Source organism: Monodon monoceros, unplaced genomic scaffold, assembly GCF_005190385.1.
Source record: "Monodon monoceros isolate NGI ecotype Baffin Bay Population unplaced genomic scaffold, NGI_Narwhal_1 Super_Scaffold_18, whole genome shotgun sequence".
NCBI lineage: Eukaryota > Metazoa > Chordata > Mammalia > Artiodactyla > Monodontidae > Monodon > Monodon monoceros.
In genome coordinates, this window is record NW_021703774.1 from 8,460,153 (window position 1) to 8,474,029 (window position 13,877).

General features: G+C 35.4%; 1 protein-coding gene across 1 annotated transcript in view; it reads right to left on the reverse strand.

The window, feature by feature from the left end:
* Positions 1-2,725: 2,725 nt before the first annotated feature.
* The window catches only part of CDC73 (cell division cycle 73), an 84,817-nt gene continuing 73,665 nt past the window's right edge, over positions 2,726-13,877 (reverse strand). The window contains exons 14-17 of the mRNA XM_029230149.1: positions 13,471-13,632; positions 10,862-10,962; positions 4,409-4,550; positions 2,726-3,490 (exon numbers count right to left, since the gene is read on the reverse strand). Coding sequence (XP_029085982.1) covers positions 3,454-3,490; positions 4,409-4,550; positions 10,862-10,962; positions 13,471-13,632 — 442 coding nt within the window. The 3' untranslated portion in view covers positions 2,726-3,453. The remainder of the gene's footprint in view (positions 3,491-4,408; positions 4,551-10,861; positions 10,963-13,470; positions 13,633-13,877) is intronic.

Below are 13,877 nucleotides of genomic sequence, written 5' to 3' on the forward strand. Positions count from 1 at the left end.
GTCACGTAATATTAAGGCTAATGTGATTAAATTTATTTTTCATGTTTCCTTTAATTTTGACCAGCTTTTGTAATGGCTGCATTTGTAATATTATAAACTGTTAGTCTCAAAAAATTTTATGAACGAATTAGTTTGACAACTAAGACTCATATAATAGTTATCTGGCAAAGTGGCACTTTATTCCTGGCCACATATGTATATCTTATCACTGTTCCTACTGTTGACACCAATAAAATGAAATTGTTATGTAGTAAGAAATATGGCAACTAAATACCCCCTCCCCACCCTCCAAAAAAGAACAATGTCATCACTTTAATTTTTTTAGGAGTCACAAAATTTTTTATTTAGGAAAAATATTTCCTTCAATGTTTATTAGATAATGAATCTTATTTAAATGAATAATTTACTTTTACTTTTCTGTGTAGACCCATTAAGAAGTATGCCTCTTTCCTTTCATAAGCAAATTCTATTTGTCTAATTCTGCATGGCAGATAAGAAATTAATACTTTATTTCCTTCTACCTTAAAAATTAATTATGAATTTTCCTCATTATGAATTAGTTATTTCTGTATGGACTGTTGTCACGCTGCTGTTAAAAAAAAAGTTAGTAAAGGATATGGACACATGGGAAACAAACCATAAACTATAATACTAGTTTATAAGGAAATATATTAAACATTGTTTAAATATTAAACAGCAAAATATTCGTATATTAAATAAATAAGACTTGAATTTGTCTTGTGTAACTATAGGCCAATACCACCAATAATGGGGATGGTCTAGTGCAAAAGGTGGCCACAAAAGAAAAAAAACAAAAAAAACAAAAAAAGGAGGAGACGACACAACATTTAATACTGGCATTGTTTTTGTAACAAATTGAGCCAGTGATTTTCGATCCTTTCTCAACATAAAATACCTGAAGAACAACTTTTTAAAAATACTGATGAACAGGTCCCATCCCATACAAATTAAATCAGAAACAGGATTCAGGCAACGGAATTTTTTAAAGGCCCCCAAATGATTCTAACGTACAGTCAGGGTTGAGAGCTGCTGACTGAAACCCACAAGCTTCTTACTGTTGCCTGACTCAGAAAAGGTGTCCTACGAATGAAGAAAAGGCGCTTTCTTTTACTGGTGAGACAAGACAAGGGTGTCTCCAGTTACTTATGGGTAAGTCAAACTTACTAATGCATACTTCCTTTCCATTAAAATATCTGCATAGGACTCTTCATTCCCTACAGGGAATTACAATTACAATTCTGTATTTTTAAACTCCAAGACCAAGTAGAGTCAAAGTACTTTTTTGTAATAAATCAGTTACACTGAGAATCCATCACTCATTCATGCACATAAATATGTACTGAATGCCTACTGTGTGCAAGGCACTGTGACAGGTGCCGCTACAGGACCTGGAGCCATGAGAGGATGAAGAGTGATGGGCTGGAAGCTTTTTTCCTTAGAATTAACGGCTATAAAATGAATTACATGAACCTAATTAAGGGAATGAAGGTCAAAAAAAACCAAAAAAACAAAAAGTACATACTAAGGGTTTGATTTTCAAATACATGAAACAGCATATTTGTACTTTTCCTAATGTTATTTCCAGAGCCTCTGAATACACGTAAGGCAAATTCAAGATAGAAAAATAAACCCTGTTTAAAGTAGATGTTCCCAATTTTAACCACACTCTATAAATTTCATACATAAGTATAAATACTAAAAATCTTTATAGAAAGGTAGTTCATGTCCACTTGTAGTAGTCTTAACAAGTAATCTTACATTAAAATATTACAGATTCTAGTCCTTGACTATTTCATCACGGAGAAAGTTTATACAACACAATTTATTTTGAAAACAGATTTATATGCTGAGAAATTCTAATGTGAACAAATTTGAGTTTTCTTTTCAAGAAGAGAGGATGCAGAGAAGGGAAGAAAGGGGTGGGGGGCAGAGTCTGTTCAAACCTTATAAATATCCTAAAATCTAATAATTTAAAACGCTGACTGCTTTCTTCCTCAGGAACCTAGTGAATTCCATATGAATAAATACTTCTTCTGTTCATTATTGGCATGGACTTTTTTGGTTACTTAAAAAATAAATATTAAGTGCTTCTCATTTTTACGATAGCATTAAATTTCAAAATGAGGCTAGGTAATGTCAGCTTAACATAAGAAAGAGCTAAATGTATACATAAAATATGTTAACCTACGAGAGATTCCTGGGGTGGGAAATGACATAAGATGAATGATCAGCAACAATTCTAGTGGCAAAAACTCTTTAGGGGAGTAAAGGTTCCAAAAGCTGCTTTTAATAATAAAAGGTGGATCAAGACTCAAGAAAAAAGCTCATTCGTTTTACCTTGGATGCAACACTCTGTCTAACGTACAGAAGTAGTAAAATATTTTACTAAGTTAAAATATAGGTTTTATATTTTATACGATATTGAATACGCACATAAAAATACCAGTGTTTTTATCTTGTTTCTGTTCAGACACTTAATTAAGCAAATATGTTCTTTGGTGTCTGGGAGAGTTTATCAATATTTAAAGATAATGGAAGATAAGAACATGCCTAGAAACAGAAGACTCAAAATCCTATACCATACAAAGAATAAAAGGTGGACTTATGAGAAAAGACAGAGTTACACTGCAGTAGGACTAATACATTTCTTTCCCCCAAATCACACTCTGGCTCCCAAAATAAAAAGTACTATAGCCTATAAGGTTTTTAATCTGTGTTTTGAGATTTTTCAAGTGGAAAGATATCACAGATAGAAATATATCATTCTAAGTTTTAAAATTACCAAAGTCAGTGAGAAGAATGTACATTCATTAAATGTATTCGTTTTAAGTAAAGAAGTCTTGAAAAGCCGAACAGTTCAACCAAAGGTGATGAATTGTTCTTGATTTTTCATTATTCCTTTTTAAATAGAGAAAGTACAGATATAGTACACATACAGGCTGACATTTTGATTCATTCAAAATAGTCACATCCCTTTGCTTGGTTTTGGAAGTTCCAGAGACTAAAATTAATACCATTCATAACACAGTATTCTCAATAAAAGGAATTATAGAGCAATGAAAAATCAGAAGATGGCTTAGAGAGCCTTATAACCTCTACATATACACACTTTTGTAACCTGTATTTATTTTCTAAAGAAACAAATTTTAAGTAATGCTACTTTAACCAATGGAGAAAAAAATTCTATCAAAATATACAATTTCCATTACAGACTAGAAGGCTAATATTAAAAAAATAGTTGTAAGCCAAAAAGTTTGCTTATATGACAGGCATCATCCCTTTGAAGCATAAATCATCAAATAAGGTTTTATAAAAGATCGATCTGTGACCTTCTTCATTGATAAATTCATAAAGCTTGAGTCCCAGTCTCTAGATCACGGTGTATCCATGCTTCTTAATCCAGATTTCCAGAAAAGCAGGAAAACAAGTAATTCAGAATCTCAAGTGGGATTTGTGCTTTACCATGTACCTGAAAAATAATATTATAATAGGTTATAATGATTATAAGAATTCTAGAAGTTTTAGAATATTACATGTAAAAATAAGTTGACATTTTTTAAAACTTAAAATCAACACTGGAATAGGATGTTTTATTTTCTAAAAAATGGATACTGTAACCTTTGGGAATATAAGGATTTCTGAAGTAAGCCAGAAAAAACATTCCTCTTAATAATTTCTATAATCTAAGAGCTTCTGGCTAGAATAATAAATGATTTTCTTTAATATATTATCAATTATAACCACTGGGTTAACTCAATCACCTATGACTTTGAGGAAACCCATAATATTCAGTGAGAGACAAAGAAAGTTGCAGATTTTACAGAGCACCTGAAACGAGAACCACAGATTCAGTGGTATTGTGATCACATGCTGTTGTTAAATTTCCAATTATAAAACTGATATTATTGCAAAGGTCTTTAAGAACTCAATTTATACTAGTAATTAAGATATATTCAAAAACTGAACTCCTTTCATGAGCAGCCAGCTACCCATAACTCAAGTCCAGAGTCAGAGACCTTTTGGTGCTGGCAAAATACTAAGGGATCACTTACTTAGTCCAAGTTCCCTGGACAGACAGAAAACAAGGTTCAGAAAAGTCACATGGTTCATTCGAGCCGAATCACAAAATCAAGACTAAAATCTAGGTCTTCTGACTCAGATTTAGTGCTCTTTCTACCAAGCTATAAGCCCTTTCTCCCTTTGTTCAAGTCAGTATAACCAAGATATTGGTTAATTATCTATTTTAGATCAACAACAAATTAGGCAATGTCTTAAAGGGGCTTTGGGGGATACGGTTCACAACTTTAAGGAACTTAAAATCCAATAAGGAGGCAGGAAAATTACTAATATAAGGCAGAAGTTAAGTGCATTTTAGGATCAGGATTACCTATCCAGGGTTTCCCAGAATCGTAAGAAAACTGGTCTATCCAGATGACGTTTGTGATAGCTGAGTTCTAATACTGTTACATCCCATTTCTGAACGTTTGGATCCAGACGAACTTCATCATATTTGAGATGGAAGGCTTTAACTACAGGGGGGGAGAATTAATACTCTTTATTCAAACTGCAACCAAAATTATAAAAATATTTTATAAAAGAATAAAAATACCCAAACACAGACATTAATCAAAAAAACTTAAAAAAAAAAGTCAACCTTTCTTCCACCAACCAAAACTGTATTATAACCAAAGTGATCTTTGAAATAAGAGGCTGAGCACTGTAGTATCTCCCAAAACATTCAACAAAAATTTACTGAGGCTTATACATGCCAGCCACTGGGGACTGAAATAAAAAATGAGGTAAAATAAAATGCATATGATCCAGTGAAGGATAAGAAGAAGAAAAAGACTACTCACATACAGTATGATAAAGGTAGTAGAATATCATAGGAACACAAGAGAATAGTACCTTTCCCACATCGTGGGATTCAGAAAAGGCTTAGATAGGCAGGGTGGAGTAAGAATTACACATAGGCAGGGTGGAGTAAGAATTACACAGAATTACACAGAAAAGTGATCCAGTTAACAAAAAGAACATGCTCAAAGAGAAAAAGGTTTAGTCTAGGAACTAAAGAAATTTAACAAAATTGCATCATGCAAAGTAAGGTAGGGGAAAAAAAAATAACACAGGGAATGAATAAAAGCTAAGACCATAGAAGTTCAGAGCAATGCTGGCCTTGTAGGCCACATTCAGGAGTTCGGACTTTTACCTCAGAGATGTAGGGATTCACTGCAGAGTGTATAGCAGAGACTGATGATACAGCATAGTAATCTAGAGGAGAGATTTGCTCTACTGGGGAGAAGACACACATATGACAAGAAAGATTCAAGAGATAATTAGCAAGTGAGAACTAACGGAACTTGGTGAAAAATGAAAAAGGAAGAAGAAACAACTGGAAGGTCTCTGGAGAAGGTTATCTGGAAGTAGATATTTGCATGATATAAAAAGAGAGTCTAGCAAAGACCTAGAAGAGGAGGATTTCAGGCAGAGGGAACAGCTGATACAAAGGCCCTTAGAAGCAAGCTTGGAATGCCCTACAAACAAGAACAACTTTTGTAGGCAATGTCCTATATGCAGAACCTATTCAGCTATGATAAGAAATCTGAATTTTATTCCAAATGTGATAGTAAACCACTAGATAGTTTGGAGCAAGGAGGTGAAATTATCTGATTTTCGTTTTCAAACGCTATCTCTGGTTGCTGGGGAGATTAAAGACTCTAGGACTAAACTTCCCAACAAGTGTCTGCTGCCAAACGTTAAAAGGTGACCATAAACACTGACTTTGAGTCTTCTTCCTTGATCGTCCTGCTGGACCATCCTCACCAGTTTATTATTGTATTTGCAATCAGTTTATCATCAGTGGAGTGTTAGTTTTACTTGTGTACGTGGAAAATGTTTACCTTTTCTTTCCATTTTTTACTTTTTTTCTAACAGATATGATCATTACTATCACCATTATCATCTACTACTAGGAGTTTCTAAAGAGAAAATGATTGACTGTTAATTTTTTTAAGTAGCTGATTTATAGGTTGCTTGTTCCATACTGCTTGCAGACTTACTGGCTTTTGATGTTAACTAATCAAGGTCTAATTCCTTGATGGAAATACAAAATAAACCATTTGTGCCCCCAAAAAACACATAAATATTACTTCTAAATTATTTGCTTTCATAAATAAAGGTCTCCTCATTGAGCACATTTATTTTGAATTTAATTCAAATTAATCAATTTAAACCAATTCATTTAAAGGGACTATCCGTTATGGATTCAGAAAACTCACTTTCAAAATAATTATTATTTATATGTGTAAAAAATATTTTTTAAGTTTCTTTAAACTTTTAAATTAAATGAAGTCAATATTTGAATACTCTCTATTGTGCTTACTACATGTTTCTCTTTTCTAATGTTCTCAGTATGATTTGCTTTAAAAATACATGAGTTATAAATTTTAAAATGATTTATCTAAAGCCTTATATAGGGCTTCCCTGGTGGTACAGTGGTTAAGAATCCACCTGCCAATGCAGGGGACATGGGTTCAAGCCCTGGTGCGGAAAGATCCCACGTGCTGTGGAGCAACTAAGCCTGTGTGCCACCACTACTGAGTCTGTGCTCTACAGCCCATGACTCACAACTACTGAGCCCACGTGCCACAACTACTGAAGCCTGTGCACCTAGAGCCTGTGCTCCGCAACAAGAGAAGCCACCTCAATGAGAAGCCCGCGCACCGCAATGAAGACCCAATGTAGCCAAAATTAATTAACTAATTAATTTAAAATAAATAATAAAGCCTTATATAAATGCCTATAACCCCCTTTACTAATTTCAGTAGATTTAGTTTACACAGTATTTATTTTTCCAATAGAATACACAACTTTTTAAATTAAAACAATATCAGAGTCCAAAAAGGTTAAGTCACAAATGAGGAAACATATGGTTTCTCTCATCATACAAAGTATGTCATTAGCATGAAGCAATGGTGGCAAGCAAACTTACACCAAGATACCATAAAACATCTTTTTTTTTTAATTTTAAGGTTTTATTTAAGCTAGTTTATCTAAAATGTATTTTACCATGTAATCAATATAAAATTATTGATGAGATATTTTATTTTTGTCCTGTATAAGTCTCTGAGATCTGGTGTATATTTTACACTGACAGAACATTTCAATTTGGACCAGCCAAATGTGGCTGGTGGCTTCTGTTTTGGGCAGTGCAGGTGTAACCAACCCCAGCAAGAACTCAGCCGCCAGTCTAGGGAATTCCCTGGAGGAATTCCAGTAAGTCCAGTGTTTCTTACTCATAAAAGACATAATTTTTAAGCCTCAGCAAAAATAGAGGAAACAAAGTTCTTCTTATAAGAAGCCAGTTATCTGGGGAAACAATGAACACTAAAGCAAAATACTTCACACAATTCAGAACTGTTCATTTTTTGCAAACTGCATGAATGTTGTCAAGGCTTTTTTGCAGGAACAAAGAAAGAAAAGAAATAGAAAGGTGCTCTTAAATAGTATTTCGGTAGATAAATGATGGCATGTCAAATGACAAAGGGACAACATAATACAGAAGATTAAATGAAAAAGTTTTCACAATGATTAACTCAAAAATTTGAAGAAATCATCATTTAAAAATCTTGATCAACAAATGTATGTAACCATTTCAAGCATGAGAAATAATATTTTGGGGAATTCCCTGGTGGCGCAGTGGTTAAGAATCCGCCTGCCAGTGCAGGGGACACGGGTTCAAGCTCTGGTCCAGAAAGACCCCGCATGCCGCGGAGCAGCTAAGCCCGTGCGCCACAACTACTGAGCCTGCGCTCTAGAGCCCGCATGCCACAACTACTGAGCCCGCATGCCTAGAGCCGGTGCTCCACAACAAAAGAAGCCACCACAATGAGAAGCCTGCGCACCACAATGAAGAGCAGCCCCCGCTCGTCACAACAAGAGAAAGCCCACGTGCAGCAATGAAGACTCCATGCAACCAAAAATAAATAAGTAAATAAATTTTTAAAAAATAATAATATTTTTTAAAAGCTATATCCGGTTACAAGCTCAAATCTCTCATAATTTTGAAAAGATTTTATTTGGAAATTTTATACAATCCAATATTTAAAATCTTTTCTAAACCTTTGTATTTTCTTACTGTGCAATATGAAGAAAATATAATTTTTTTTACCAAGTACCCTCAATTTACTCCTATGCTATATAGAGATTATCATTTTCTATGTGGGTTATGGGGAAAAGGTGAGGAGCTAGAAGAGTAAAGAGTTAAATGCAAGGAGACAAGCTAAAAGCTAAGAGATAACATATTTCTAAATATCTGGCTTAGGCAAATTACTAAAAAAAAAACTGAGGCAAAGAACAGCTTGGGGATGACAGAGGGTATAAGACAATAGATTCCGCTTGGAACAGGTTGAGTCCTGATACACCACAAGGAGTCACCTGGTCATCAGCGAGATAGGCAGACCCAGAATATCAAGCCAGAGACATAACTTTTATAAACAGAGGATACAGATGGTAACTGAAAGCTATCACATCTCCTTGAGAGAGTATGTGTAATTATAGGAGAAGCGGGAACACAAATATGTCACTGAAAGCCAGAGGAAGAGCAGCTAGTGTCTGAGAAAATGTAACAAGCCCTCAGAAAAGAACATTTAAAAAGGAGGAAATGGATAGAGAGTAAAATTCTGATAAGGAGATCAAAAGTATCCAATATTTGGGTCACTGGTGAGTCTGGCGGGAACAGTTTAGTGGGCAAGCAAGAGAGCACAACTACAGTAGCCTGAGAATCAAACAGAAAGTGAGTAGAGACAATTCTTTCAAAGGCTTGGCTGTAAAAGGAAAGGAGAGCCAGCTAGAAGAAAAGGTGAGGTAAGAGGAAAGGGTTTTGTTTCCCTTTATGATGCAAGGGGCAAGAGTACTTTCATTGTAAATGCTGATAAGTAAAGAAGGAAAGTTGAAGAGAATACTTCTTGGAAGAAATTTATTATTGTTAACTTTTTAAAAAATCTCTAAGTTCTTATCTAAATTTCTGAAGACTAACAATCTGAACAAAACAACAATGAATTTAGAGAGCATTTATATCTTGAAGGCATTCTAATCATTTTTTATTACAGTATTATTCAACAAGGCAAGCAAGTAGGTAAAACAACAAAATTAGTGTTCACTGACATTTTGCTTTCATTAAAACTCCCATTCTCTCTACATCTTTGACTTCTATTTATCAAACCTGTGCATTACTCAGGTTTCTGAAATAACATAAAAAGGTACCATCATATTATTCATTTTTAAAACTGAATGAAGGCAGGAGAATAAATGATTAAAAGCTTTCAAGCCTGGGCAGTTTCCAGCCTGGAAGAATGGTGGTACCACTAACAAAAACTAAAATTGCTTTATTTAAAAAAAAAACGAAAAAAAAACTGGGTTTCACAGTAGCATAATCTACATTCATAATAAGTAAAGTTGTTATTTCTAACAAACATACCTGTTTCATGAGGATGCTTTTTAAAAAGTAATTTTACTAATGTTACTAACTTAAATGGGTGCTCAAATTAAATGATAATTAGACTATCCCTACCAATAAAAAGACAAGCTTAGGGCTTCCCTGGTGGCGCACTGGTTGAGAGTCCGGCTGCCGATGCAGGGGACACGGGTTAGTGCCCCGGTCCGGGAAGATCCCACATGCCGCGGAGCGGCTGGGCCCCGTGAGCCATGGCTGCTGAGCTTGCGCGTCCGGAGCCTGTGCTCCGCAACGAGAGAGGCCACAACAGTGAGAGGCCCACGTACCGCAAAAAAAAAAAAAAAAGAAAAAAAAAAAAGACAAGCTTAAATTCATCTACTTTTGGTATATCAATACATACCAAAATATGGTCAATAAAAGACATAAGACACATGAAATCTATCCATTTAACAGGTATCTACTGAATGCTTCCCAATGCCATGCTCTCTTCTGTGCTGATGATACAACAGTGAACGAGGCAGATAAGGCTGCTCCCACCCTGGAACTGTCATTCTAGCCAGGGAAGACTTACAATACAGATACGAAAATAAGATAATGTCAAGCAACAGTGAGTGTTACCACTGCAGTAACTGGGAGGAAGTAACGGCTACTTCCAGGGTGGTCAGAGAAGGGCTCCCTAAAGGACAGAGTACTTACTTGGCTAAGACCTAAATGAACAGCAAAAGGCCAGTCGTGCAGCAACCACTCCAGATAGTGCGAGTAGCAGGCGAAAGCCAACCCATTTAAAAACTGGCTAACAAAGTGAATAAAAGTGTAGGGACATGCAACAATATTAATGATTTATTAATGTTATGGGATAGGCAATAATTCATTGTTAGATATAAGTACACAGAAAATATTAATGTTCCAAAAAGGCTTTAAAATATTTCACAGGGGCTTCCCTGGTGGCGCAGTGGTTGAGAGTCCGCTTGCCGATGCAGGGGACACGGGTTCGTGCCCCGGTCCGGGAAGATCCCACATGCCGCGGAGTGGCTGGGCCCGTGAGCCATGGCCACTGAGCCTGCACGTCCGGAGCCTGTGCTCCGCAACGGGAGAGGCCAAAACAGGGAAAGGCCCCCGGACCAAAAAAAAAAAAAAAAAAAAAAAAAATTTCACAGGTGCTTAAAAATTAAAATATGTGGTACTTAACAGGAATCTTTTGGTATACACATCACATGTGCATAGCCATGCAGGAGGGAGGGAGGGAGGGAGGGAGGGAGGGAAGGAGGGAAGGAGGGAAGGAAGGAAGGAAGGAAGGAAGGAAGGAAGGAAGGAAGGAAGGAAGGAAGGAAGGAAAGCAAAAGCATTTCTATATTAGATAAGCAGTAAAAATAAAGAGACTCTTACTTTTAGCAAATATGTCGACTGGTGATCCATCAGGCAAAAGCCACGGCCAACCTTTGAACTGCCATGCAGGACCTTGCACAAAAACTGCTACAACCCGGTCCCTATAAATAGAAAAGAAGGAAGGGAAGAGTGGAGGCTGAGTATCTCAAATATTCTTGGTTACTATAATCCTTATGGAAAGAGTCTCATCATTATTCCTGCAATAGTCTCCTGTCAATACTTCTGTGAGGCAAACACAGTACTGCATTACCATAACTTTTCATTATAATGTTACCATTAGGGTACATAGTGATTGCTACATTTCCCATGTGTTGTTTTTTACACCTAAGTCATTTAAACGTAATTACATGCACAGTCTTATACGTGATCCTTTTAGCCGTTTATCTCTGCCCCTTCTATTAATTAAAGGGCCCATTTTGCTTATGCAACAGGGAACAGTAGTATATCTGTTAATTGAAAAAGTTAGTTTTAAAAGAAAATCATTTAAAATTCAAACGCATCTTAAATATTTCACTTTAATTAAAAATTATAAATTATAATAATTTGCTAACCATTTTATAAAGCTCAAAGGCCTTATTTTGAGTTCTTCTGATTATCTGGAAAATAATCTGAGTACAGAAATCACCTAAACTTTTAAACGTTTTCAATTGTTTTACAGCTGTTTCACTCACCCTAAATTCTCTAAGTTTTTTCTAAAGCAACTTGTTTTTCCCAGCCATTCAACTTCATTTTCCTAAAAAGCACAAATCTCTTTCTAGGCCCTCATATTTCATTAGCTTCCAGAAAATTTAATTAAACTGAGAAATTATAATAAGTACGAAAGCCATACACAGTATAAGCCTACAACTAAAGAGGTGGGAACAAAATCATAACATAAACAATAATAACTAACACTCATTAGTTTTACTACGAGCATTTACTATGTGCCAGTGCTGGTCTAAGCAGTTTACTTATGTTAACACATTTAACCTTCAAAACAACCCTGTGAGGTAAACTATTATTACCCCTATTTTACAGAAATGCACAAGCATACTAGAGAACAGTCCACTAGCCAGAAGAGAGAAGGAGGGAGGGGAGGAGTGTGAGAAGAGAGCAGAGTGGGAGAGAGGGAGGGAAATCAATGATTGATCTTGTGCACTGGTTATGCTATTGTCCTGTATGGGGGCTAAGAAATCACATGAATAGCCAACTCAGTGTTACAATGGAAACAGTTCTGACCTTACAACTCCCTGAAAGGGTCCTGGGAATGCTCAGAGGTCCACAGACCACACTTTGGTAATCACTGCATTAGATGGAGACTCTGTACATCCAACAGAATATTAAGCCAAAGTTACCTTCTATTCAAGTTAAGGACTTACAGCAGTGATCAAAGTTACTAAGAAAAACCACAGCTTAAAATTCTTAACCTGCTCAAAATCTCTAAGGCTAAAATTAAACCTTAAATTAAAAAGTTCCTCCTTCATGGGATATAAGCTCCATACTGCCTAAACCATCTTTGGTAATGGAGCACACTATTAAATGGCCTCTTAATTTTATGATGTAACTTGCACCATACAATAGTTGAAGGTCCAAGGTACCTGCCAAAGTAAAGAGGATTTGCTAGACAGAGGTCCCCTAGATCCTAGTGCGTCTCACAGGGTTAGCAGGTGAGCTGGATAATAAAAATACTATTCCCAGTGAACTCCTGAGAGGACAATTAACAGAGAACAGAAGAAAGGTAAGGAAAATGTTATCCCTAGGTTATGACACCAATGGCTAGGACCTCATATATAACTCAAAGTATTTCTGTTAGGTACTAAAGGAGAATTCTAATACAAGAACCCTTGATTCTTTAGTAAATTTTTAACATACTAATATTCTCAATGGCTTGACTTCCTAACATCTGAAGACTAATAAGTACTTCAAAGGTAAATTTCAGCTAATGCATCAATGTGTTACACTCTCTATATCAGAGAAATGCACACTTAGACTTTGTATTTTTACTCTGGCTTAGATTAATTAAACAATTTAAGGTAATTCATGTATCTAAATTTATACGCACTTTATATTACAAAGATTGGGTTGGCCAAAAAGTTCGTTTGGGTTTTCCGTAACATCTTACAGGAAAACACGAACGAACTTTTTGGCCAAACCAATAGCTTAATATTTTATTAAAGGACATTTTAATGCAATAAAAGAGCTGAACTGGGGTGATGTTATTATTTTTGTTAAATTATTTCCTTACAATAAAAGTAACAATGCTTTCACTTATCACTTCTTACTAAAAAATTTGAATTCTCCAAATCAAAAATCTAAAACATAGGCCCTCTAAAACAACATTAGTCTATTTGAAAATTTTGTTCTAAAAGCTGATCCAGAATAAATGGACAAGTGGAAAGAATTTTTACTCTCCAAGTTTTCCAGAAGTTTCTTCTTATAAGTAAAATAAAGTTTAGACATCCAAAATATATTCCTTAGGTATTACTAGAATGTTAACATTACTGATGACCAAATTAGACATTTTAACACAGGTTTCAAGGATAGGTTCTATCTAGAACTCATGATAAAATTTGATACTTGTTCATTACACAAAAAATTAACGACTATGTGAAAAACACAGATTAATTTACCAGTCTTGAGGCATTAGTTTAAGGGGCTGGTCTACTACTCTGTAAGGAACTGTGACACTAATTGCAGTGCCCCCTGGTTGCATCTGGTCTTTTCTTCTCTGTATTAGAGTTTCATTTTCTCGTTGGCAGCCTTGTTTCTTCTTTTCATCTGATGGGACAAACCTTTCAAAAAACAGAAATGATTCCACAGGAATCGTTAAAGAGAAAAGAAATCGTATTTTGAAATGATTTTTTAAATAATGATAGTTTTAAACCAAAAACATTATTTTTTGATATAAACCCACTCTGCATGTACAGATCATAATGCTTGAAGAGTATGGGTCTTTAATTCCCATGCCAAGTAGAACTCAAGCTCACTTAGGCCAGAAGTCAGTATGTGTGTGTGTCAGTCTCACACACAGACACCC